The following is a 26,345-nucleotide window of genomic DNA, read 5'->3' on the forward strand; positions in this document are numbered from 1 at the left end:
ATATGAGTTTTTAATTACAGGATAATGCATAATTTCAGACTAATACTTTATTCTAATTCTGACATATCTTAGCAAGTGCACTTGTTTAAAAGACCTTCAGTTAAAAAAAATGTTTCAAAGCTGAATACAGAATATTTAAATAATGAAGTAGTACAATGCTGGCACTGATATTAGAGGAAATGTCTTTAAAAAAATCTGGAAAAAAAAAGGAGTTTTATGTGGCTCCTTTTTCTTCAAATTTTCTATAGTTTGCCAACTGAGTTTCAATAACCCAAAGTGTCTATCTGTATATGTTTCTGAAACACAATACATATTTCCCAAGAAAAATTGTAAAAATAACTGTTTTAGTGTGGTTTTAGTACTATTTTCTTTACAAGAATAGAGCTACTGCCATTTAAGAAACAGAAAATAAGATGCAAAACTTTTACTTTTGCAGATTAGTTACAGATCTTCAGTTATTTTACATGTTGTTGATAAATAAATGCATTAAAATTAAATGAAACACAACTTGAGCCACCAGCAGGTCTTAAACCTTGGGTTTCCACAGTGTTCAGTACCACGTCTGAGTCTTTTCAATATTTCAGAAGGAGTAAATATACATCCAGAGCTGACCAAAACAAGTAATTGTAAAAATGGAGCAGTCTTTTTGGATGACTTGAGTATCTTGGTGTACTTTGCTTTATTAATCTAATCTAATCTAGCCCTTTACTTGTAGATGTGCCTGAGAATTCAGTGAAATTAATAGGTTAATAGAGCAATTTAGGATAATTATTGTGAACACAGTGTAATACTGGTACATGAAGGGGCAGGAAGAGATTTTAGGTGTACAAACAGCAAGTTAGGGGGCTGATAGAGTCTAAGCTGGAGGATGTGAAGTATTTTCATGGCCATAACTGGTAACAAGTAAAATTGTGTATGGCTCAGAGGCTCTTACTTATTACAGAAAACTGAAAACTGGAGTGGATGCAGAGAAAAGAATCTGAAATTAAGTGACTGCAGAAAACTGTAACAGTAAAGAATGAAACAAATATCAATGGGAGTGAAAGTAAAACAGAGGAATTCAAATGTTGACATAGGGTCTTCCATTTTCCAAAATTTAGTCTACACTGCCTGAGTTGGCTAGGCAACAATTTTCCAATGAAACAATCACATGAGTACATGTGTTACATTTTTTAAAGGAAAGATTTCTATATGACATGAAGAAATCTCAAACACTACTGCTGGGATGATTGTCTTCTAAAAGAGTGAATAATAAAGACATAAGTAGAAGAAAACAGACCACCTCTTGTTTTTAAGGAAAAAGCCCAAACAAAACACTATTTTTTAAAAAAAGTCTCTATTTGTCTTGCTTTTTCTGAGGTCCAGCTTCTCTTCCATGTGCTATATTTCTAAATTAATATTCCCTTGTGTTTGTTGATGTATAGCAAATAGCACTGAACAGCTTTATGTTTTGTCCTTCCTAATACCCAAGGGCCATTGCAGTGGCAGCTTTCTGCAGATGTGAGCATTACTGGAGGAGGGCCTCTCTGTTGTCCTGGTGCAGGAGCTATCCAGGCTGCTTTGACAGCTGCTCTGACTGCCTTGAGAGAAGAGAGGGCATTGATCCCATTTTCATGATCAGATCTGCCCCCCTAACTTTGGTCATCTTGGTCCAAATGAGATTGCTCTTATTCACAAGGGAGACAGTGCTCTCCTGCCAAGCTTGGGTAATCTTTCTGTTTCAAGGTGAAGACAACTGGATTCACCAAACTCTGTAAGCAGGAGAACAAGCCCTTATTCACAGTTTATGGACTCAGTGGTTGAAGATGAAAAGATCTTATTATGGTTCTACAGTGGCACACACAGATCTCCAGAACGTAGCTGTGCCACGATTGATCAGACTTAGGATAAAATATCTACCGCTGGCTCTCTAACAAGCACCCCACAGGCCTCATCTGTCACTGGTTATTTATATCAAAGTGACCTTAGAATAATGTACAAGCAGAAGATGCTTAGGGAACATGGTACTGATGATGAAGGAAAATGTCCTACCAGGCTGTCAGTGGCTTCAGAACAAGCTTCTTGAGGGCAGCCTGGCACTCAGCCTTCAGTCTCGGCATGCAGAGCCCTGCACTAAGTCCCGTGGCCCTGCAGGGTCACAGGCCCGCTCTGCACTGAAGTCACCAAAGGAAGCAGGAGCTGTGGAGACAAACCTGCACTATTCACACCTTCCACTGTAAAGCCATTCCAAAAACAGCATGCAGAGAGATCCCATTGAAAAGGTTATGAAGATGCAGAGCATCTGATTAGAAGTAAAAACTTGAAGAGCTGAATTGCTATTTTACCATCCAGCAGGTCAGAAGAAATATGCCATATTTGATTTGATAAGCTTTATTCTTTAATTAACATGTTGAATGATTATGCTTTATAGGCTAATAGCTGAGGTTTCTTGTGGGATCAAAAATGTGCCTATGTCTGCTTGCAGTTCATTGCATCAGTTTTGAACAGCAACAGAATATTTATGAACTCCTACAAACCTTACAGTCAGCTGAAACTCCTTTTCCTAATGAGAACTGCAGCTGACAAGCAGCAGCCTCAATAGCTTGAATATGGTAAGAATTCACAGCCATGAAACAGAATGCCAGGTCTGAAGCTGCATAAGATGACTGGTTTTAGGTACTCACTTTCCATGTGGCTCCATTTATTCATCCTTAGCACGTGCAGAAATTACCAACAACTTCTCCATCAGTACATGATTATATAGAATAGGAATTGTGAAGAGATACATAGGTTTCAAAGATTCTGAGCTACTATTTCCTACTTGTTATAAATTTAGAATTATTAATTTCTTAACAACCTTAGGGGGTGGGATGAGCAGGTTTGAAGCTGCTTATCATTAGGTTATTGTCTTTAACATTTTATTCCTCTACGTGCTCAATATAATTATGATTCTTGGATTACATCCCACATAATTATTTTATTTCTTTTTTCACTAAGTAAAGTTGATATTATTTTTTATTATGAAGAAATGTAGGAAGTAATATTTTACTTTTACTGTAAATCCAAGTGTGTTTGAATAGATGCAATACATTTTTTCTAATTTGTATTTTTCCAAATTTATTCACTGAAATAATTTCTGGAATAACAGATTTTTTGCTTCATGACACAAATATATTTGGGGCTGACTGAAATGTGTAGCTGAGAAGGGGCTTTGGTTTTAGTTAGAATTAAATTTCAAATTGTATCTATAATACAAATAACACAAATAAAACGATTTCAACTTCTTCAAAATGCTCTTCTTCTTGCTTTCTCCTTTCTTCCTTTTGTCTGAAACTCTTAGCTTAGTTTAGATTAACCAATAATTCTGGCCTTGAAACAGCTTTTTCTTATGAAATCAGAAGCCCTGATGATTAAGTTACTCTGTCTTCCTCAACCCATTAATGTTCCTGGGCTGAGCAGAGCCAGACTGACCCTGGTGAGACATGTAAGCATATGTGATTTCTTTGCTTCTGGAGAGACATGCCTTTAAGTTTTTTTGTTGGTTGATTGGTTGGTTTTTTTTTTTTTTGTTTTTTTTTTTTTTTTTTTGGTTTGGGGGGTTTTTTTTTCCTCTTTTTTTTTTTTTTTTTTTTTTTTTTTTTTTTTTTTTTTCTTCATCCATTTTTCTGCTTGGTTCATTTCCTTCTTTAGATGTTGTTTAGTTAATCATAGGAATGCTACTTTTTCCTGATGTTCTTAAGCCTGCAGAAGTCTCCTGCTATACCAAATTCTGTGTCCAACAAGTAAATTTCTGTTTTCATGATTTCCAAGACCTGTAAGAGCATCTACTCCTTGCAGAGATAAGGAGAGAAACCAGAAGGAACTCTGCCAACAATTTCCATCTTGAAAGAGTGGTATTTATGTGGACTATTTAAAAATTAGTCATAAATATTGCCCAGATCCTCAATTTATAAATCTTTTAACTCAGAATTCCTAAGCTATGTTTTGAGTACCAGGTTAGGTAATTAAATAACCATGGAAATAATGCATCTCTCCAACTTTTAGTCTCAAGTCTGGGTCTACAGCTAGTTTTTGAAACTGGTGTGGAATTTAAAATTTGCTTCAACTGCAAATACCAGATAAGGGATTTATCCTTCCTTACACACACAAAAAAAGAGTTGTCTCTTGGGTCAGGTGGGGTTTTTTTAAGTTTTATTTAGGTACTTTGAATAGCATCTTCTCTTCAGACTAAAATTTGTGTACTACTCTATTGCTACGGGCATTTGTTCAGAAGAGTACCAGTTCTCCAGTGGTCCCATGTATTAATTTTACTCTGCACAAATGTTTTACTATTTTTAATAAATTCTTGCTCTTTTAGCAAGCTGCCCAGGCCCTGTCATGGAAATGTTTAAAAGATGTAGTGGTTGATATTCTTAACTGCAGTTTAGTACATACCCAGTGAATACAACCATAACATTTCAAGTCAGTAACAATGACGGGCCTTGGAATAGTAAGAGAACAGCAACAAGAAAAACATTGTCCCAACTGGCACTTTGTCTCCTGGATTATTGCATTGTCTCATTTTTAATACTGGGAATAATTTATTGTGATTACATTTTTAAAAACTGCTACTTCGAGGCAAATCCAAGCTGACCTCATCATGAATAAGGATTTAGTGAAATCACTCTTTAACTAGCTGCAATTGTTCCTGTAATCTAAAGCATTAAATAGTATGGATATGGAGAAGAATCCTCATGATCTAACAGAATATACAGTTAGAAGCTAGAAAATCATTATTATGGCTCTGGCAGTCCTGTGTTCTGCTCAAAACCAGATAAATTAATCTGTCTGGAGCCAGTTCTGCTAACATGGCAGTTATATGCACATTTAATTCTGTTATTTCATTACTTTTGATTTACACTGGTGGAGGTCAAAGTATTGTAATTTGTAGGTAATGTTACTCTAATGTATTAAACCCGCAACATGAGGTAGAATAAAACAGACAAGTCTATTCTTTTGATAGTGGCAAATCACTGAAATGCACCATAAAGTGATCAAAATTATATATGTGCTAACTCAGATTACCAGTATAGGGGGCTGTATGTTAGCAGTAATGACTTCTTTTTGGACAAAATCTGTTACATAAAAAATTGCTTCTTCATGTCTTTTGGGAACCTGCAATGATTTTTGAAAAGCATAAATTGCATGAAAGGACAAAATGGAAACATCTCTTCTATGGTCCAAATTCTATACATGTGCAGTTATATGGCATCAAGCCCTTTTCCCAGAGGTAGACCTTGTGCACGCAGGCTGTGCTTTGGAGATGTTTTACATATGTTAGCATGTGGGCATTTGTATAACCACATCTTGCATCAATGGGTTCTGCTGTCATCCTAGGAAATAAACTTCTCTGACTGCCAATGTAAGTACCTTGAGTCCAGAGTCAGTTCTGGCACAGAGCACTCCAGTCAGGCTTTGCAGACCTATTGCTGCATTACTTTCAAACCTTCATTAAAACTAATGGCACATTACTTTTATAGCCTAGAATTCCTTAAACAGATTTTAGTTGAGTGTGCTACTTATATATTAAAGAAATAATGATTTTTAAAAACCAAAAATGTATTTTCATTTGCTGAAAATTGTTGCTAAAATCATTTGACTTCAGTCTGTAGAACTACTTTATTTATTCTGAGATGTAAATGAATATTAAGTTGAAGTATCATTTTAAATAAAAACAGAAACTTAAATAAATCTGGGAAAATGCAAAAAAAAAAAAAAATTCCACAAGATCAATACAAAATGAGCAGTCTGTATTAGGTCTAAAGCTAGGAATTTTTTTCTGGTCTTTTGAGAACTGCTTCCTTATGAGCTTCAGCAGAAGCTTTTCAGCCTACTCAACCTGCTCTTGATGACATGCTCTCAACTGAATGCCGTATAACTTTTGTGGTCTGGGTTGTCGTCTGATTTTTCTGAACTTATGATCTCCTCTGCCTTATTATTTTTTTGAAGTTACCTGTTAGTCACTTAAGTGAATATGAAATATATCTAATCTGTTCATTATGGTAGTAGTGTTGGCACCATGGTCATCTAAGTACATATCTATATTTCTGCTGTTGGTTGGACAGTCAAAATAAGTCTCTAGTGAGTATAATTTAATGTATTGATTCAGAATTTTTTAATGTAAATATTCCACTCTACATGCCTACAGTGGACTTCTTTCAGGTAACTAAATAATTAGGATATTTTCAGAGAGCCGACACAAAAGAGACAAAGGCCTAATTTGAGAAAAATTCAATTTTTTGTTTGAAAATAGCTTCGTATAAAAGCTGTTTTATTGAGCTCTGTAGTGAACCCATTCTTTTCCAGGCCTTTCTAGGCAGCAGAGTACAGTCATTTGGAGAGATTTGTAGGCTATCTGTGGGGAGATGTGTAAGCAGCACTGTAGATTATTCAAAAAAAGGTTTCTAGTTAGGAGCAGTAGGATGAGATTCAAGTCTCTTAGAGACCATGATATATATCCAAGTTACAGGTCTCTAGCTGTTAAGGGAAAGTCTGTTTGCTCTAAGTAAAACATAACGAGCTACAGACTTCTCCAGATTATATTAGGTTTTTTTATGTCCATAAGCAATAGGTCATTCTGAGAATGCATTTATGTAAGTTACAGTCATAGATCCCAGAGTAATGAATATTGCAAACTCTATATTCTAAGTCCAGAACTAAACACCTTCACTGAAAAAAAATCCCTGCTTGCAATCTCCACGCATTCATATATCTTGACTATTGGCATAATTTCTGCAAGTGATGGTCCATGGTGATCTAAGACAGCTTTTAGGTAGCCACATTGCTTGTTATGCTGACAAGCTTAAATCAATTATGTAAGATGTATCCTATATAGCCATCATGGAATAGACACTTCTGAAAGAACCTTATTATTGAGATGTGTAGAAGCACTATAGAGTACACTTCAGTTAATCATTGTGGAGGTCAAAAGGTATAGATTGCTGCAGAATATTTGTAGGACATGCATGAGAATTTTAAGTGATTCAAGTGTGTAATATCATGCCAGAATGTAGGAATAATAAGAATACTAAAATCAATTAGTTTGACACTTATTGATGAAAGACAAGCATGCTCCTCCACCTCTGAGTATGTACCATTTGAGTAGTGCCATCCCCATGATTTTCCCTGTGAATATCAATGTTGTGTCAACTAGATTGTGTTTTCTATTGCTCTCTAATTTAATCAGTGATGCGGCCCAGAAGGTACTTTGGTATGACAGAGTAGAAATCTCTGGCATGGCTGAAAAACAGCATTTTAAAAATTTAAAAAAAAATATGTATGTTGCAAAAGCCAGCATTATATTGATGGGTCTCAGGGTAATCTATGTGCTTGGTAGACCTGTAGAGCATCATAGTCTCACTAATTGTAATGGATTCATCTGCTTAATCCAGTAAAGTGCTGTTCCTGTGTTAAGAGTAGTACACCATGATCAGATGGATTATGCCTCTGGAATACATCTGCTCCTAGGTCAAATTTTCTGCTTTTTTTTTTTCTTTTTTTTAATTTTATTTTATATTTTGACATAGGGTATTTCTTCTCATGTTAAGTAGGTGAGAAATTCTGCACCTCAGTTGCTCTTTAATGCAGGCTTCAGGGTGAACTTCTGCGAGAGGTGTTTGCCAAACTGTGCTTTGTTTAGCTCAGATCTGCGGCTGAACTGTTTGCTTTTATAGAATCATTGCATGGACAACACCTGTAAAATAAGCCATGGTACTCTCTGACACTGGCCCATAGAGCTAGGAAGAACATGTTAGCAGATGCACTGAGATACTTTTTTCAAGTGTGGATTGTGCAGTAAGAGACAAGGACAGCATTGGGTTTTAGCCTCAGTAAGATATTTGACTTCTTAAAAACATTAAATTAATTGCTATGTTTGACACTGGAATCAGAATTTCAGAGACATAGAAAAGTCCTTTTACTAAAGCCAGTGAAAACATCTAATGTATTTCCAAAAAATCCCAAAATATGCAGGTCCAAGAGATTTTCACTGATAGTTACTGGTTAGATCTCTTGTGTGTCTTCCTACTTAAAATCCCGTGCGTGTATTTCTGAAGGAAGGATTTAGATTTATTTTAAGATTCAGTTTTAGTTATTTAGCATTGAAACAGGCTCTCTAGGGAAGTGATGAAGTCACCATCCCTGAAGTGTTGAAAAAATGTGCGGATATGGACACTCAAGGACATGGTTTAGAGGTGAACATCATAGAGGTGCTGGGATGATGGTTGGATTAGGTGATTTTAGAGGTCTTTTCTGATCTTAACAATTCTATGATTCTATGATTGTGAAAATTTCATCTGAGGTTTAAATTTGAATCACTTGTTTTCCTCTCATTTGTGTTGTCTTTTCCCATTAAGGGTACTCTGTTGACTAGAGAAGAGTTATTTATGACTCGTATTTAAGACCACAAGTGTCCCACAGGAGTTCAGAGAGAATTTCAGAGCAGCAGCATAAGATACCTTTTAAGAGGTTTCAGGTCCGTTTTGGAAACCACTGCAACACCCTTCCTATCAGGGTAGTGTGCCATACACAGATTTCCCATGATGAGCTAGGTGGAATAATATGTTTGAAACTGCACATGTGTTAATTAACCTGCAAGTGACAGCAAGGGCACATACCCTTGTGAACTGCTTACATAAACCTTTTAACTCAGAGTAGTAAGTCTCTTGTTTTGGTAAACACCTTCTAGTGCTCCTTCTCAGCTTACAAACTTTAGTCTGCCTGGCTGGAATGAGGCCATTTTACAACAGCCAAGGTTCTTGTCCTTCACTTTTATTCTTCTGTTCTCTGAATAAAATTTAGCAGCCATCCATGATGTCTGTATACAAAACAGTCAGCTTTGTGGTATCACAGATGATAAAAATGTAATGTGCAAAATTCACATCCAGCAAGACTTCTTCCATTTTTTATTATTTTCTCATAAAAACAATTTAGGAGACTTAAACAAGGACAAGAAAATGCTCTTAAAAAGGCATGCAATATCATTTGGCTTCACCTAGAAGCTTTACCATTCTAAAAAAAAAATCCATCCACACTCATTTTAACTGTTCTTAGTGATTACAGTTTGCAGTACCTGTTACTTAAAATATTGATTCTTGTTCCTTCTCTTCATACAGCTTTAGAGTCTTTCACAGACTGTAAACTTCCGTATCAAAAATTCATAGGTAATTCATCTGCTATTTTAATGAGTGCTTCTATCATTTAGAAAAGATTAGGAAACCATCTGCAGAATGTCTGTGCTAAATAGTTGCAGGGCAAGGAAATAGTCTAGATGTCCTTGTGAGTCCTGCTTTCTACAGTTTACTTCTTTTTCAGTCTTTGTAGAACAGAAAATAAGAATTTTTGAATTCAAGAATACCTTAGGAAATTACAGTTTATTCTAAGTCATCATCTCTTGACTTTTAATAGTACAGAACAATAAAGAGGCACATACTAGCCTGTGTGTAATAACCACGTAGCTTGCTGCAGAAAAGAGAGTGTTTATATAAAGATGATGCCATTCTGAAATAACTCCTCCACTGGCTAACCATATCACTAATTCAATTAATTAAATATATGGCAAAACCAAAATACTTAATGCAGAAATAAAATAGTATGAAATATAAAGAAGAAATGAAGATATTGAAGAATTATTATTATACCATTATTTAAATTTTTAAAGGCTACACATGAATAAGTTATTAGAATAGAAACATTCAAATGATGAGAATACTACAAGAGAATGCATTAAAAGTGTTTCATTTTAAAAAGCAAAAATTTATAAAGGTAAGCTCCTGTGCTTTCATTCTTTAATGTGTTATTACATCCATGAATCTTTTGAGAGAACAGTGTGGAATATGAGAGAATAACATACTGCTGAATTTACAGGATTTAAATGTTAAACTTGAAAATGTAAAGTGCTTTTTATCAGGATTGTTAATTTTCATTGAACACAACCATTTTGGGATGGATTGCTAGGGAAGTATTTGAATGGGAAAAATGTGAACTACAGAGTAAGATACACATGTATCTTCTGCCTACCTGGCCATCACAATTATAAATGTCAGATTTGGTAGATATAAAAAGGGGTGAAGCTACAGTTTGGGCTTCCATCCACTCCTCCTTTTCCTCTTTGTTTAGTTATAATTCTGCAAAGCCCATGTGAAAGCACACTACCTGCTATGGTGACATTTTGCATTCATTTTGAACAGGTATGAGTCACTTCACTAGATTTTTATGCTCAGTTTCTCCTGCCTAGGTGTATGGTGATGAGCAATTGGGGCCAGGAAGGCAAGTAATAGAGTTTGCACGGTTTCAACATTCTCTGCACATTGAAACTGAATAAATATTACATCTTTATGATATTCTTCACTGATCAAATCTGTAACCATAAATAAACAGATCCCACTAAAGATAATGGCTGGCCAAGAGAGTCACTGCAGAGATGCACAGAGAGACAGCAGATTGCATTGCCATGAGAGTCCTGCTCCTTGGGATTTGTGCTATCATTTATATTTTAATTCAGTAATATTTCATTTCTTATGTCATTAAAAATACCAGCAGTAGTATTAATTCAAAGTTATGTCCTAGCAGTAAATGGGTCTCCCTAGAGATGAATATAAACTAATTACCTTTGTACAATATGTTGACTGTTTAGAATACATAATTGTTTTCCCTAATTTTTTGAGAGATGAAAGAAGGCATATGTCTATGTATTAGGATATCTCTGTCTACAAGAAAAAAGAAATCTTGTATCTAATTTCTTACAAATGTTTACCTGTCTTTTATTTGATAAAATGCAATAATTTAGTACAATTTAAAAAATATACTGTGTTAGTAGAAATGCTTTTGCCTTTCATATTTCCATTATCATAAAATCCTTTCTGTGTTTTCATGAGTAATAGCATATTTTTCTCACTGTGTTCATGAATACAGCTCTGTTCAGATCTTAATTCACTCTCGTGAAAGAAATTATTCCATTCAGTTTGAAACTGATCAAAGCTCTTCTATACTGTTTTGGAGAGCCAAAAGGGGACTTTTTATGGGACCAGGATCTACGTAGGAAGTAAGCAAAGGCTGTTTTAAGAACGTTTTCCACATTCACTAAGAAAAGGTTCCCATGGAAATCTAATTCAGCTAATAGTTACGTTACCCTTTTGGCAACTTGCCTGCCTCATGAGGAAATATCATTTTAAGGGGCTCCCATAGAAAGCTATAGCTTAATCTGTACTGCAGAGTGATGGTATTCACTAATGCCCTGAAGCTCTGTGTCCTGCCAATGCAGCATTAGAGAACAAATGCTTCCTTGTGGGGCCTGGGTACTCTGCTACAGTGAAAATGCTTCTCAGATTTTCTTCTGTCTTACTGTAAGGGAAAAAAAACCCAAACAAACAGACATAACATAATATAACATAACATAACATAACAATAAAGGTAAAGCCAATGGAACTAGTGATAAGAGCTGTAAATAATACCAAACTGTAAACTTCAGAATTGCAATCTTTTATTCTGTCCAAGAAGGCATGCAACTATATTGCATGCCTCAGCTTATATGTAAAATGAAATCATGGAATCAGATAATCATTTAGGTTGGAAAAGCCCTCCAAGGATCATCAACCTTTGACCAAACACCACCATGCCATAACTAAACCACAGCATTAAGTGCCATGTCCAATAATTTTTTAACACTTCCAGAGATGGTGGCTCCACCACCTCCCTGGGCAGTCTGTTCCAATGCTTAACCAAGTGATACGTGACATCCATATTAAAATGTATGCATCACTAAAATGCTTTAAGTATTGATCCATTATGAGCAGCTAAGGAGCAAAAAATAGGCATCCTGTTGCAGTGATCTCTTGTACTTCCATAGCCACCAAAGGACCACTGACAACAGAATAAATTCTTTTAGCAGATAACTAAACCTGAGGTTTTCTTCCACAAATGATTGGAATATGTTATGATTTATTATAAGTCTTGGTCTGGTTAAAATTATTCAAGGTTCCCCATAATGGTATTTTTATTTAAATTTTGAGATATTTATGGGTTTTTTCTTTATGCTGTGTAGATTATAGCATTAACAATGTAATAAAAAGGCTTAAAACTCTTGCATGTTTCCAGGCCTAACTCAGAGTCACACTGTCCATTTCTGAATTAGACCATGCACCTATTTGTTGTTGAAGGGATTTGCTTTCCTACTGTATTTAATGAGACAATATGTTTAATAACAATGTTAGAGATAAAAGCAGAGAAGAATTGTCCTGTTTCCTAAATAAAATTTAGGACAGACATCACCAAAAAAATTGTCTTCAGAAACTAATATCTACAAAAATACCTTTTTCTGGGTTAGAAAGCTTATTTTCAGCAGCAAGAACTAGGTAAGAAGAGTGAGAATGATAAAAATTAATTTACTTAGAATGTCAATTCAAATATCCAATATTATATCCAGATATCAGGTCTTGGATCATACTGACTTGACCTTGCAGGACGCCTCTATGCCAGATAGTGCCTACATTAGGATGGTTCTTACCACCTTTCCCACACAAAGAGATCCTTGAAATTTCTGTGCCATTTAGTCATACTCTAGGCTGACTTGGGTTAAAATGCTTTCCCAGCCCAGAAAGTATTTAGATACTGCCTCTCTGTGAAGTATTGAGGTAAAAAAAACCTGCATAATGGAGTTTGCCTTCTGTGTTTATTACCTAGGATCTGAAAATGAAGGAAAGTTTCATTCTATTTAGTATTTATTGTAAACTTAAGTAATGTATTATATTAAAAATGCTTCATAAAAATACATTACTCTTAAGCTTCTTAGATTAAACAATTTTGACATTGTTTGTACTTATACACAGAAAGTGGACATTTCTGATCCCATTACAAAAATGCACTTGACCCTTTTTTTTTCTTCTCTCATGAGGTCTGAATTTTAATGAGGTCTCACCCATGCCAGTACATTGCATTTCCTGGTACCACTTTTGTTCTCATGTGGCATTTGGTTAAATACTTCAGCTGAATATGAAAATAAGAGCATTGCATAAGTCTGGTTCCATTTTTTGCTAAAACTTGTAAAAATATTTTTATCTGGGTAATGAAAAATTTATCTTTAATATATACTTGCTATATAAATGCTTAGTATATCAAAGGGAGATTAGCTGAAAAGTGCATCTCAAAGACCATCAGCAATAGTTAAAGTGAACTGAAAATATGTTGTTGCTTAAGTGGAAAAATGAAAAAAACTGAGGCATAATCATGCTGAGGGGTATTTGTAACTCCATCATTATGACTGGAGCTACATCAGGTATTATCCACAATGCAGAGAACTGATCTCCCAGACATCCCTTTGCCTCTTCAGGACACTGAAGAGTGCCCTGTCCTGCAGGACACTGCATGTGCCCGCACCCAGCACAAGATGCTGCAGGACTAGGACCAGAACATTCACCACCTCCCTGTATGCCTCTGGAAAGCCTTCCTCTAGCAAAGGTCTCCCATTATTGCACTCTGTAACTTAAAAAGTAGAACTAAGTCTTGGCAAGAATGGTGCCATACCCTCTAAATTGCCTGACAAGCAGAGATCATGCAGGCAGCAGACTCAGAGTAAACATGCCTTGCTGTGACAGCCTCTTCGGGGGAAAAGCTATGTAAAGTCTCCTGCCATTACCATGCTATTAATTACAGTTTAAATGTGTCATCTGTACTGCACCTTGTAAAAATGGTAAAAATATTCTAATCACAATTTGCATTAGAATATTAATTGTAATAAGAGTTTTCCACAGTATAAAACGCTATCTTAAATCAGAGGAGCTGTAGAAGAAGTGCATTTTGTAAAAATGTATTCATAAATTTTTTAACACACATATGGATATATACACATACATATATATATTATATATTCGCATGTGTGTATATACATATATAATTTAATTATATTTATTTCTGGGATGTATTAAAATGTTGAATGTTTAATCCTAAAAATATATTTTATTAATTATATTTTCAAATATTCTCTTTAGAATATGAACTGCATTGCTGTTCTCAAATGAATAATTAAATTTATATTTTAAGTGGTGCCAGTAATGAATATTTACAAAAAGAAACGCTAATTTGGAGCAATACATGAATAGTTCACTAGAAAGGAAAAAACCTCTTTCTTCTGATTGACCCCTTAAAAAAAAAGTTTACCTTTTTTTAGTTCTTTAAATAGCTAATGTTTTAAATTATTTATCAATACAATGTGTTTGCAAATAATATTTATTAGGGATATTTACATATCATATAATGTTTTGTGGTTTTTGAGGCAGAAAGGTAAGTTTTATTATCTTCGTGCCTTTACAAACTGGTGAGAATTTTGAATTTTGCATTTGCAAGGTAACCTTCCAGCAGAAAGGTATTTTTTAATGTTTGTGTTCCTTATGTTTCAGACACCTTCTGCCTCATCAGAAACTTTATGTGATTGTAGTCGAAGTAGTTTCAATGTTAACCCACATTTCCCAGCACACGCTTCCTGAATTAGAGTCCCAGTTTTTGGGGTTTTTTTACAGAATATTTAGCACTGAGCTGAAGACAGCTGTGTGTGCCTGGGAGGATCGTAGGAAACTGTGCTGAAGACACAGCAGTCCCCCTCTAAGTGCAAAAGACTTTCTGCATTTCATTACAGAAATGAAAAGCAGAGCTAAGGTAGAAGTCTAGGAGGTTTGCACAGGACAAAAGAGGGTAAATGACAGCAGTGATAACAGGATAAACAACTAAAGCACTCGTCTCCCACACTCTGGGTCTTGATGTCACTGATTTTCCATAGGTTTTCCCTATTGAAATCAACGTGGAGAGTAAGATACAATCTATAGTCTTTTTAACTGAGAGGTTTCAGGATGGAAAGAGATCACAAGCACTTGTTCTGCTGTATTCAGCCTAAAAAATTAAACAGTTCATTGGCTAAATTATTATAATTTCCCATTGCCACCATTCCCAAAGATGACTTTTTATCTCTGTTGAAGGCTTCATCAGCCTGAAAGATGAGTGCAGAAATAGAAGTCCTCTGAAGGAGCAGCAGGCTCTGCCACAAAACAGAACAGCAATGTCTAACACTGTCACAGTAATTTTCTGGTGTGGTTTGCACGAATTTAAAATAAAGGAATAGAATGTCTGCATTTGAATAACTGTTTTTGTCCCGTGTCATATAGCTGATTGATAGAATGTGTCACTACATTAAATGTTGGTTCATAAAATAAAGTCGTATTGGAAAATCTGCAGACATAAATTTAAGTATTTATTGAAAGCTGAGTGTAGCAAAGTTAAGTTGATGTTAACTGCCATGATCACTTGCCTGACTCTTGCCAGCAACTTCCAGGTATGTTTAGGAACATATTGCATGAGACAGTATGTGTCTTTTGAGAAATGTCTACACACAAGCTTTCATAAACCTTTATTCTGTCTTTAGAATTTGGAATGATGGGAGATCATACAATTAAAAGTCAGCGACCTCGATCTGTTCATGAGAAAAGGGTCCCTCAGGAACAAGCTGATGCTGCTAAATTTATGGCACAAACTGGTAATACATCAGTTACATTTTTTCTATTTACTGTTGTTAATTTTAGCAAGACCACTGCATGTTTCCATAATCTTTTGCTGCATATTTGTCAGTTTTCTAAGCTGATACTTTTTTTGAATCATTTATTTTTTTTTCACCAGTTAAAGTCCATAAATAAAGTAGCTAAGAGTTAGGTAGATGATGCAAAAACATGCATTGTGAATGTGAATACTGAATCATTTAGTGTAAGCATGAATTGCTTTAGTAGTAAAAGCAGTCTCACATGTACAAAACATAGGACAGCTCACTTTGACATGTTAACTTTTTTCCAAAGACGTTAAGAACATGCTTCAGAATTTCTTTATAAATAGACTGTCTAATCCCAGCTTTAGGCTTTTATCAAATTAATTAATTACTGGGGTGACTTTAATGTGCATGCATTCAGCATTTGCTATCTTTGGCCCAGCACGATGCTCTGTTCTCTAGTTTCCAGATTCATAATTGCTAAATGAAATTGGCCGTAAGTAGTTTTTAATTGAATGTGCAAATTATCTAACAGTTTTTCATCTAAAACATATTTTCTAATTTTGTTTGAGCAACTTCATCTTCTTTATCTAAAGATACCAAGATGATATTGGAAACCTGGAACTGAAGTAATTAAAAAAAAATAGACTGATTAGCCTGTTTACCAACAGTTACCACAGCTGTCTTTGAGGTCAATGATAAAATTTTAGTGGTGAGTTGAATTAAGCTCTCATACACCAAAACTACTGCCCATTTTGACTTCAGTAATGATCCATGTATCTGTTGGTAAAAGCTAACTCTTTATTGGTACCCTACACACTTTATTCCAGTGAGTTACTGAGTTGACAGTCTTGTGCCCCATAATTGTTGTATGGATTTCAAACAACTTCCTCTATATCCCATAGTGACTAACCTAGAATATACGCCTGCATCAGTTGTACATAATGCTTCCAGTTTTTATGCACTTCAGTAAAAGAGCTATACTTGCTTCTAGTTATGTTGCATGTTGACTTCCTTAGTGATAGGGTGCTTTACTTAACAGATTTGCAGAAATCGATATATTAAGCAATCTAAGTATAGCCAATCAGTGTAGATCTGTCTGATAACAAATTTAGAATGGGAAAAAGTGTGTTTCCCTCATATTAATCCATAGTATTGCTTTTATGGCTAACTCCCAGGTACTACTGTAAGCAAATGCAGTGGAGGAAGGGAGCCTAGAATTCTCTAGGTCTCCATGCAGCCTTTGTTTAGGAAAGTAGAACTTATCACTTACATACCTAGCTCAGACATATAATGTTAGTTGCTTATTACATAAAATAACACCTTTGCTTTTGTGCTGCTTCTTGAATTCATACAATTACTCAAAAAATAAGTAAAATTATCTGGGGTTTTTTTCCCATATAAATCCTTAAATCTTTAATAATATCACGCAAATTTTGTATTTGATAATTTTTAGTCATGCATTGCAGTGCATCTATTCTGGGTGTTAGAGAGCTGCATTACAAGTGCAGCCCTTATACCATCACCTTCCAATACATTGTGTGTGTGGAGTGGGAGATGAGCGTTCAAAATTATACAGGATTGGTTTTCAAGGTCCTGTTCTGAAAGCATGTGAGATGTATGAGCATATAAATTTAGATGCCAGAGTTTGGGGAAATATATATTTTCCATGCTGCAGGTTAATACATTTTAAGTAATACTTGTGCTCTTTCTGAACATACTAATTTTCATCTCTTCATTTTGTTTTTCCTTTGTAGTGATCATTGCATATTTTCTTCACCTGTAATGCATTCATTTTTCTTGCAATAAAATGATTGTGATATCTTCCTAAACTGATTCATAAGGTTTTTTTTTTTCCTAACATATCTATCTCATTAATATATCCACTAAGAAATATTATTAGTAATTGGTTACTGAGTTTATGGGGTTTTCTATTTTAAGCCTTGATATTTTATTTTGTGTAATAATAAAATGTAACAAAATGTTTGTATGTTTTTAAAAGACAGAGAGATAGGAATAAAGAAATGTCCTGGAAAAGATTTATGAAAACCATTTAATACTGTTCGAATTATGGACTTAATCCACCAAATTTTGCTGGAAATTGAAGAATTTTAAAATGTGTTATTAAAATATGCATTTTTTTCTGGTTTTGGAGAGTATTATGAAGCAGTAAAAACATTTATTAGAAAATACTGTGTGAATAATTTCTTGTTCTATATTTGTCATTTTGTGTTTGGAGTGATCCTTCCCTTAGGTGTTTTGGGATTTAGAGAGTATAATGCAGGTAAGTTTTACACAGATCAATGAGGCCTTCCATACAGTAAGTTATGTTTCCTCTTACATGTCAAGCATCAGGGGAGAGTAAGAGTTTGGTCGCTTGCTAAGAAATAATTTGAGATTATATATTTAATATGATTAATATAAAAAATTAAGAGTTCTCAAATAACAGAAAACAAGAAGGTAAATAAAAAGTAGCCTGTTCAAAATTTTCATTTCAGAAATAAAAAAGATAAGAGAAAAGCAAACAATGGAAGATATATTTGCAAATTATGTTGCCACACTAGGTTTATTCCTGAAAATATAGCAGTCTTCATGGGCTGAAATTAAAATGGCAAATTAACAATTATATATATGTAAAGATATTTTCCTTCTTTTAAATCTTTTATAATAAGTAATAATCATCCTGAAAACAGTATAAAATACTCTGAAAAATTAAAAATTACCAAAAAATCATAATGCATTATATAAAAGGAAGCAAAGCAGCTGGTGAGATAAGTGTGTTCTTTATTTTGTCTTCATTTTGCACTTTTTTGCATTGCATTGCATGTTAATATGGAGGATCTTCCTCCAGCAAATGTTTAAGCCTTCTTTACATATGATGACATATATTAAGTGATTATGCTTTTTGTGAATGAACAGTACATAACTTCTCAGAATTTCTAATAATTAATACCAATTTCAAAATTCACTCAATACATTCACACAACAGTCTGACAACAGCCTAATAATCATGTTGCTGTAATTTTCTATCATATTCCAAGGGTTAAGAGTAACATTTTTGTCACTTTAATATATATATATATATAAAATTTAACTTTTACTTTCTGTATTTTATTAGCTGTTTTTCTGTCAACATGTCTGTGTTGAAAAATTGATTGTTTACATTGAGTATATATAACTCTTTTACATAATGAGGAATATCTCAAGAAACATAGTTTAGACTTTTTCTGCTGCTTGACCTTTTTACTAAACAATTTTAACAAAGTCAAACTTCAAACATGTAGGAAAAGAAAATTTATTAGCCGAGAAACCCACAGTAATACAATTCTTTTTACCATGAATATAGGGCTTATAGTACATATTTTAAAATTGTTAATGTCTACATACATATTAAATATATTTAGCATGTTATGTCATCTAACCTAAACCTAAGCCATCTAACTGCCTAATCAAAGTGCTAAATTCATGTCACAAGAACTATTAAAACAATAATCAGTGATTTTTTTTTCACCTAACAAATAAAGAAAAGGACTACAAAAAACATTGGTGAATTTTTGTGTGTAGAAAGCTCATAATTTTGTGGTTTTCCATAGAAATTTTTAGAATTGCATATAATTTTATTAAAAACAGAGGGATTTGTGTGCTAATTATAACGCATTCTGTCTTTTTACTGAATAAGAATTTTTTTTTTTTTTAAAGCATTGAATAGCCTCAGAATTGACTCTTAGACGTCTAGCAGAAACAATCATTTTGCAAAGGTTTCATGCTTGACCTCTGGGGAAAAAAAAAACAACCAAAAGAAAGACAGCTTGGAGAGATTCACAGATTTTTAGTACAAAGCACAGTTTGAAGAAATAGCATGTCACTGCATTCTTGGAAGACAACACCAGAATATTCCTGCTTTGCAGACAGTCCCTAGACTGTGATCAGTATCAGAACTTTTGGAAGACTAGAAGTATACTGAGATAACTGAAATTCCAAACAAGCTCTTCAAGTCTGCAGATTTTATCATGCCACTGATTTTAAAACAGAAAATCCCAATTGTTTCAGAAAGGACTTACACTTAAAAGTCAAGCATGCAGTAAGGATTTCAGCTGCCATTTTACATTACAAGCTGAATTTTAACAGAAGAAGCTAAACATCAATGAAAAATTATTTACTCAAATTTTTCCATGAAGTATATTCACATTATTTTTGCATTTGCTTTCTGAGAATACTCAAGGGATCTATTTTTCTGGATAGGAATTCCTTTGGGAAAGGAATTCCAGAATTGTGTGTATAGCTGTTCATGAGAATTAAATTCAAGCATTCTTTCCAGAGCATTCATGCAAGAAAACTTTATGCATTACTTGCTTTCAAAAAAAAAATTATTATAGCTCTCAAAAATTTTTAAAAAATTCCTCTTTTCTAATATACAGTATTAATAAATCGCATCTGACAATTTTGAACATAGTAGCATGTGTTACATGCAGTAACGAGGTCTGGCACACCCAAGAATTCAGCATACCTGCAGGTCAAAAGCAAGGAGTAAATTTATGCAGCACATTATCAAAGTTTCCATCCCACATTTCAGGTTAAATTTTAGTAAACAAAATGTTTTGCTTTGTTAGGGAACTTTATTGAAATGCTATATAACTCTGCTGAAGAAAATGTAAGACATTAGGGGCTGGGTTTTCTTCACTGGAATTCCCTTACTGGTAGGGCTCCTTAAACTGTTACTGAGCCTTAATTCTAGAGGGATAAGTATAAATATCAAAGACAAATCCTTTGCTATTATGTAAAAAGAGTTGTCTATGTACTTACAGAATCCTGAGGTAGTGTTGTTTCTGAAGTGTTGAAGGGCAGTAGTTCTCATAGAGTTGTAAATGATGCTAAGACATCAAAGTGTTCCCCTGTGACAGGCGTTATGTGATTGCAGCATCGTAGGTGTCCTTGTTTTATATTCATTGCACATCTTCACAGCTGCTTTACTCCATAAACCTTTAAATATTTATTTTGGTGTGGTACCTTTTTCTTTGATTTATAAGAGCAGACGATAATGAGCTTCAGCAAAAAAAAAAAAAAAAACAAAAAAACAAAACCAAAAACCTGTATCATTAATACTTATGTCTATATTCATGTTTGTTTGTTGTCTTGAATACAGGTGAATCTGGTGTTGAAGAGTGGGCCCAGTGGAGTACGTGTTCAGTTACTTGTGGTCAAGGGTCGCAGGTGCGAACCAGAACTTGTGTATCACCTTACGGGACACACTGCAGCGGCCCTTTAAGAGAATCAAGGGTTTGCAATAACACTGCCCTCTGTCCAGGTAGTGTTAGCAGCCAATAAATAAAATTGTGGATGTTTTTGAACTGTATAATGATAAGAATTTGAAACTATATATATTTTATTATTATTATTATTATTAACATGGATTTCATAGGAGCATTTCAATTAAAGCAGAGAATTGTAATTCTATTCACCTGTGAAATTTTTTTTTATGTAGGTTATTATTTTTATTTTCAGAACATTCAAGATATGGAACAAGGGCACCTTTTTTACTGACAGTTTCATATTTTTTTCTAAAAGTCTATATTCTCTAATTTTCACTCAGAAAAGAAAAGGTAGCATGAGTACAAAGACAAGCTAGGGAAGAAATCCAGATAATGAATACATTAAAGAGCAGACACTAATTAAGAGGGTGGGTTAACATATATTATTTGACACTGCAATTGTTTTCCCATTTAGAATTTTCCTTTAGGCAATGGGCAGACAATGTTCTATGCACAGTTATGTCTTCATGGACTTCCCTGTACATTGTTCTGGCAAGAAAGGGCAACAGCTACCTATCAAAGGAAAAAAGATCAGACAAAAGTAACTCTCTTACATCTGACACACGGTAAAGGTCATCAGTGTCTTGCATCACAGTTTTCTTACTCCTTTTGTCTGAGAGATCTGGACATCGTTGGAGTTCAGCAGTAGTTATACACTAAGGAGAAGAGACAGGCATATTCAAGTTAGTTGCTGAAAGGGCACATCTTTCTTTAGACTATACCTGTGGATCTATGATGGGAAGCAAGAGGAAAGGCATATGCCTCATGACTACATTGTTTTTCCTCTGCTGTGACTGAAATGCAAAAAAAAAAAAAAAAAAAAAAAGACTATATACCATCCTTCAGATGGTATATAGTACAAATTCAGTACAAATTCTTCAGGTCTCTGTAACATTTGATCCCAAGCGGGTGGTGAGCCATCTTCAGCTTCTGGGGAAGCTCAGTACATTTTTAAGGTAACTAAATTGTCATACACAGAGAAGTCTTGGACTTTATCTCAATGAGCAGTAATATGTAGAATCAAACTCTCATTTTGTTACTGTGTGTTGAAAAATAGCCAATGGGAAGTGCACGTGATCCCATCAGAGTTTGTGTATCAGCATTATAAGCATTTAGGGAGCCTCTGTAATGGAAGCCACTTACAAGATTGTCTCTAGATGATGCATGATGGTAACAAGAATTGCTCTCAACACCTAATATTTTCTATTGTGCTTAAGTTAATCAATTCACATGAAATTTTCTAATATTTCAGAGTAGAAATGCCAAGTTAGAGTTGAATTTTAATACTTTAGAAGTGGTAAAACTTTACACGTGGAAGTGTTTCCATACAAAAATGGCAGGTATTTCTAAAATATTTAGAGTAGCTTAGATTGTGCCAGAGGTGGGAAATAACTGCAAAAGAACTCTCAAGTACAAAAAAAAAAAAAAAAAAAAAAAAAAAAAAAAAAATTGAAAGAGGAGAACTGTAAAAGAAATGAAAAAAACATTGCAAACAATCAAAGATAGATTTAAATATTCGAGGCTATGTGAAGAATGAACAGGAAAACACAGTCCACCTCTCACAATGAGTTAGTTCTGCCTTATTTCTTACTAATTAATATTGACTAAAAAGAGGAAAGAGGATTAAATCACCTAATTTTCAGAATTTTATCTTCATTCTCTCCAGAAAGGGATAATATGTTTTCATACAAAAACAAAGCAAAACAAAACAAAAAAATCCATGTAATGCAAAAATCATGGTAATTAATTTGCTGTCAAATTTAAACTGGAAAGAAGTTAATTCTTAGATATGTTATAGTCGAACAAACTTTTAACAATGCTCACCCTAAAACACTACTCCATATTTCTTGGGTCACAAAGGAGCTGTTTCTTTATATCCTCACACTTCAGGATACAGCTTTTAATTTCCAGATACCCAGTATAAACAAAGGCTACCAATTCTTAGTGTCTGCCAAGATATTTTCTTTTTCAGCTCACCACAGCTGATTTTTATAATCTCTATGTACCTTAAGTTACCTTTCCTAAATAATCAGTCCTCTGGGCTTAATCTTGCATATTGTTCCATGTAGTTACAATACATTATTAATTTATGTTTTTCTCTGTCTGACTACAGGGTCACTACTGTGTAGCAGTGTGCAAGATTAGCAATTTAGAAATATGCTTTTCCTAGGCACTGCTCAATTAATTTTTCAAACATCCCTTAAATTACTAGCCCAAATATCCTCTGTCCTCATTCTGTTATGTATCCTGACTTAGAAAGTTGCATAGTTCCTGGTCCCTGGTCCATCCATAAAAAAAAATATATGGTCTGTATACTAGTGTATTTAAAACAGATGTTTGACAAAATGATTAGTAAAAGGATGGGGAGCATTGTGAGAGCTGGAATGTTCCCTAATCAAAAAGTTGCCCCTTCAACATAAAAAACGTACGCAGAATGACCTACTGTACTTCATGCATCTATCGATAGGCTTCAAAGGAACCTGTTAAACTTGCAAATACCAATGCAAAGCTTTCAGACTATTTTTTCTATTGCCTTTAGATATTCTTTATGTACACTTTAACATATTTTATATGCTGTCCAAGATACTCACTGGAATGTTAGAGAACATATTTCTCTGTGATCTCACTGTCCTGGAAAATTTGGAAAATGGGATTTGCCAGCTTCATATATATGTATGTATTGGAATAGATATTTAAATTTCAAAATAGTATTACTGATAGTTCAAGCAAAATAATGAAGGAACCACTTTTTACATAATTTTTGGGTTATTTATATTTATTTCAGACCAATACTATTCTAGAGAAGTGCAGCATAGTAGACAACAAAACATAGCTCAGATTATTTTTATTGCCACTGGTCCTTTTGTGAGTGGAGACACCTCAAGATCCATTACTGCAGTGCTACTGATTCATTTCAGTTTAGTGAATAATTTCTAACACAGCTAAAACTTAAGGGGAAAGAGCATGGGATTTCCATGCCTGCAGATCGTCTCAGCTTGTGTTTCTACTTCTCCATTGCCTTGAACACCTTTTGCCATAAAATTTAGCTGTAGCTTAGCATTTTCAGGTTTATGGGTAAAGCAAGACATGGCAGGAGCAGGAATACACTAAGCCATTTCAAACATTTGTATTCTCAAATGGTGTACTTTGGCTGGTGTTATTTCCTAAGGTAGTTTTACTTAGCTTACCTTTTTTCTCTCCCTGATTTTATTGAAACAGGGCCTGACAAAAAGCTTGTCTGCATCTTTCTTAGACACCCCCTTTAAGCAGTGAAAGGCTGCATTAAGGTCTCCATGAAGACCTCTTTTCCAGGCTGAACAACCCAAACTCTTCTATCCTGTCTTGATAGGAGAGATGTTCCATCCCGCTGATGATCTCTGTTGCAGTGCTCTGGACCAGCTCCAACAGGTTCATGTCTTTCTATGCTGAGGATCCCAGAGTTGGATGCAACACTCCAAGTGGGGCCCCACCAGAGTGGAGTAGCAGGGCAGAATCTCCTCCCTCACCCTGCTGGCCATGATGCTTTTGATGCAGTTGGGGATGTTTGGTTTTCTGGGCTGCAAATGCACAGTGCTGGCTCAGGTCCAACATCTCACTCATAAGCAGCCTGAAGTCCTTCCTTGCAGGGCTGCTCTCAATCCCATTATCTCCCATCCTGTGTTGAAACCAAGTTGCCCCCAAGCCATGTGGAGGACCTTGTTAAACCTAATAGCATTCACATGGGCCTGCTTCTACAGCTTGTCCAGATCCCTCTGGATGACATCCTGTCTCTCAGGTTTGTCAATCACACCACTCAGCTTGGTGTTGTCTGCAGACTTGCCAAGGGTGCGCTCAGTCCTGCTGTCTGTGTCATTGATGAAGATATCAAACAGTACTGGACCTACCTGCAACATGATGACAGCCATATTTTTTTCAATATCTGTTCCATTTAAAGCTGAACAAATCAAAAGCATTTAAACCCCAATAAAAATCTCACAAAATATGTTTGTAGGATGAAGGCCAGCATGGCCTAACGCCTCCTTCCCCTTCACAGCAGTTGTGTGTTGTGAACACTGTGGGTGTTCACTTCAACATGATTAGGTTCACAGAGTGGCAGAGAGATGGGAAAGATGCTTTGCAGTAATCCAAACTTGTTGTGCTAGCAATGTTTTTGACAGAGAAGCTGGCAATAATCTGAATATTTTTGTCCCAAATAATGAATCTTGCATCTGAAATTGTGTTATAGAAAACAGTAACTCCTCTGCGGGCCAGCTCTCCATCTGGTGTAATTTGGCATAGCTCATCTGGCTATAATTCATCAGATGCTATAGGGGATTTTTTTGCATTTAGAAAATAGTGTTAAAGAAAGAAGATGTAAATAAAATACCAGAAAGAAAAATCAGGGGTAAGAAACTTTAAATTAAGATGTTCTTTTAAATATAATTTGGATAATACTGGGCACTTCTGTAAAGTGTTGTTTTAGTGTTACACCTATTCCATCCTTGATTTTGTTATTGGACTACTAGTTTCAGATATAAAAGTCTACAAATGCAAGAAGATGCTGTGGAAGTTTTACTTAATGAGATAAAATTTGTCATGGAAGATGATTTTTGGCACAGCTTAATTTAAACCACAAACAGATAGAGGCTGCTTTCAGTCCACCCAAAATGAAACATTTTGTTTTGGCTTATGTTTAGTTCCAAAATCACATAGGAATTGTTCTCTGTTGCTGCTAGCATGCAGTCAACTCTTGCCTGAAGGAATACACATCCTCTTGGTTAAAGACAGTACAATTCAGCACATATTTTTTTAGTTCTCAAATAAAGACAACTAACTTAGAACATTTTGACAACATGGAATCAAAATTCCAAATTAAGCAATAGGCTTAAGCTTGTATGTGCCCAGAAAAACTCCACTCTATGTCTACATAAATTCAAGACCTTTTCAATTTATTATTTTTCTAGAGAATAATCTTTTTAGAATTTGGATTAATTTTGTTTAGCTAAGTTTTATACTTTTTAAAAATCTTGTTGTATCTGAACATTTTAATCAACCATTGTGGTATCAGGAGATGAAATTATGTCATATTTTTATTACTGGTTATTGTTTGGAATCTGATCTGACAAACTGTTTTCTCATTAAGTTTGCTCATATGATAAAAAATTGGGAATCTTAGAGATGTGTCTGGATTTCTAATCTAATACCTTGCCAATGAGAAAAAAAAATTCAATTATATAGCTGAATAAAAACAGCTGTAGAACTATAGTACCTGTTGAGAACAGGTGAAACTAAAAGAGTTATGGGCAGGTATAGTCATAAATTTACTATTTTTAGAAGAACAAGACTTTCTGGTTTTGACAAAAATGTCAAAAGTAATCAAGGTTTCTAAACTAACTAGACTAAAATCTGTCATTTTAACATTAATTTGGGCTGTTCCTGAGGGTTATTTTTTTTAATATAGTGCAGATGGATATGATATTTGGAATAAGATAATAAGGATGTAGGATGTGGTCTTTTTG

At 34.6% G+C, this 26,345-nt stretch overlaps 1 protein-coding gene across 1 annotated transcript in view; it reads left to right on the top strand.

Moving 5' to 3' along the window:
- ADGRB3 (adhesion G protein-coupled receptor B3) overlaps positions 1-26,345 on the top strand; it is a 439,855-nt gene that overhangs the window by 157,781 nt on the left and 255,729 nt on the right. Inside the window, exons 2-3 of the mRNA XM_041477430.1 lie at positions 15,425-15,535; positions 20,682-20,843. Of these exons, the coding sequence (XP_041333364.1) occupies positions 15,425-15,535; positions 20,682-20,843 (273 nt within the window). The remainder of the gene's footprint in view (positions 1-15,424; positions 15,536-20,681; positions 20,844-26,345) is intronic.

This window comes from Pyrgilauda ruficollis, unplaced genomic scaffold, assembly GCF_017590135.1.
Source record: "Pyrgilauda ruficollis isolate IOZ18807 unplaced genomic scaffold, ASM1759013v1 scaffold40, whole genome shotgun sequence".
Lineage (NCBI taxonomy): Eukaryota > Metazoa > Chordata > Aves > Passeriformes > Passeridae > Pyrgilauda > Pyrgilauda ruficollis.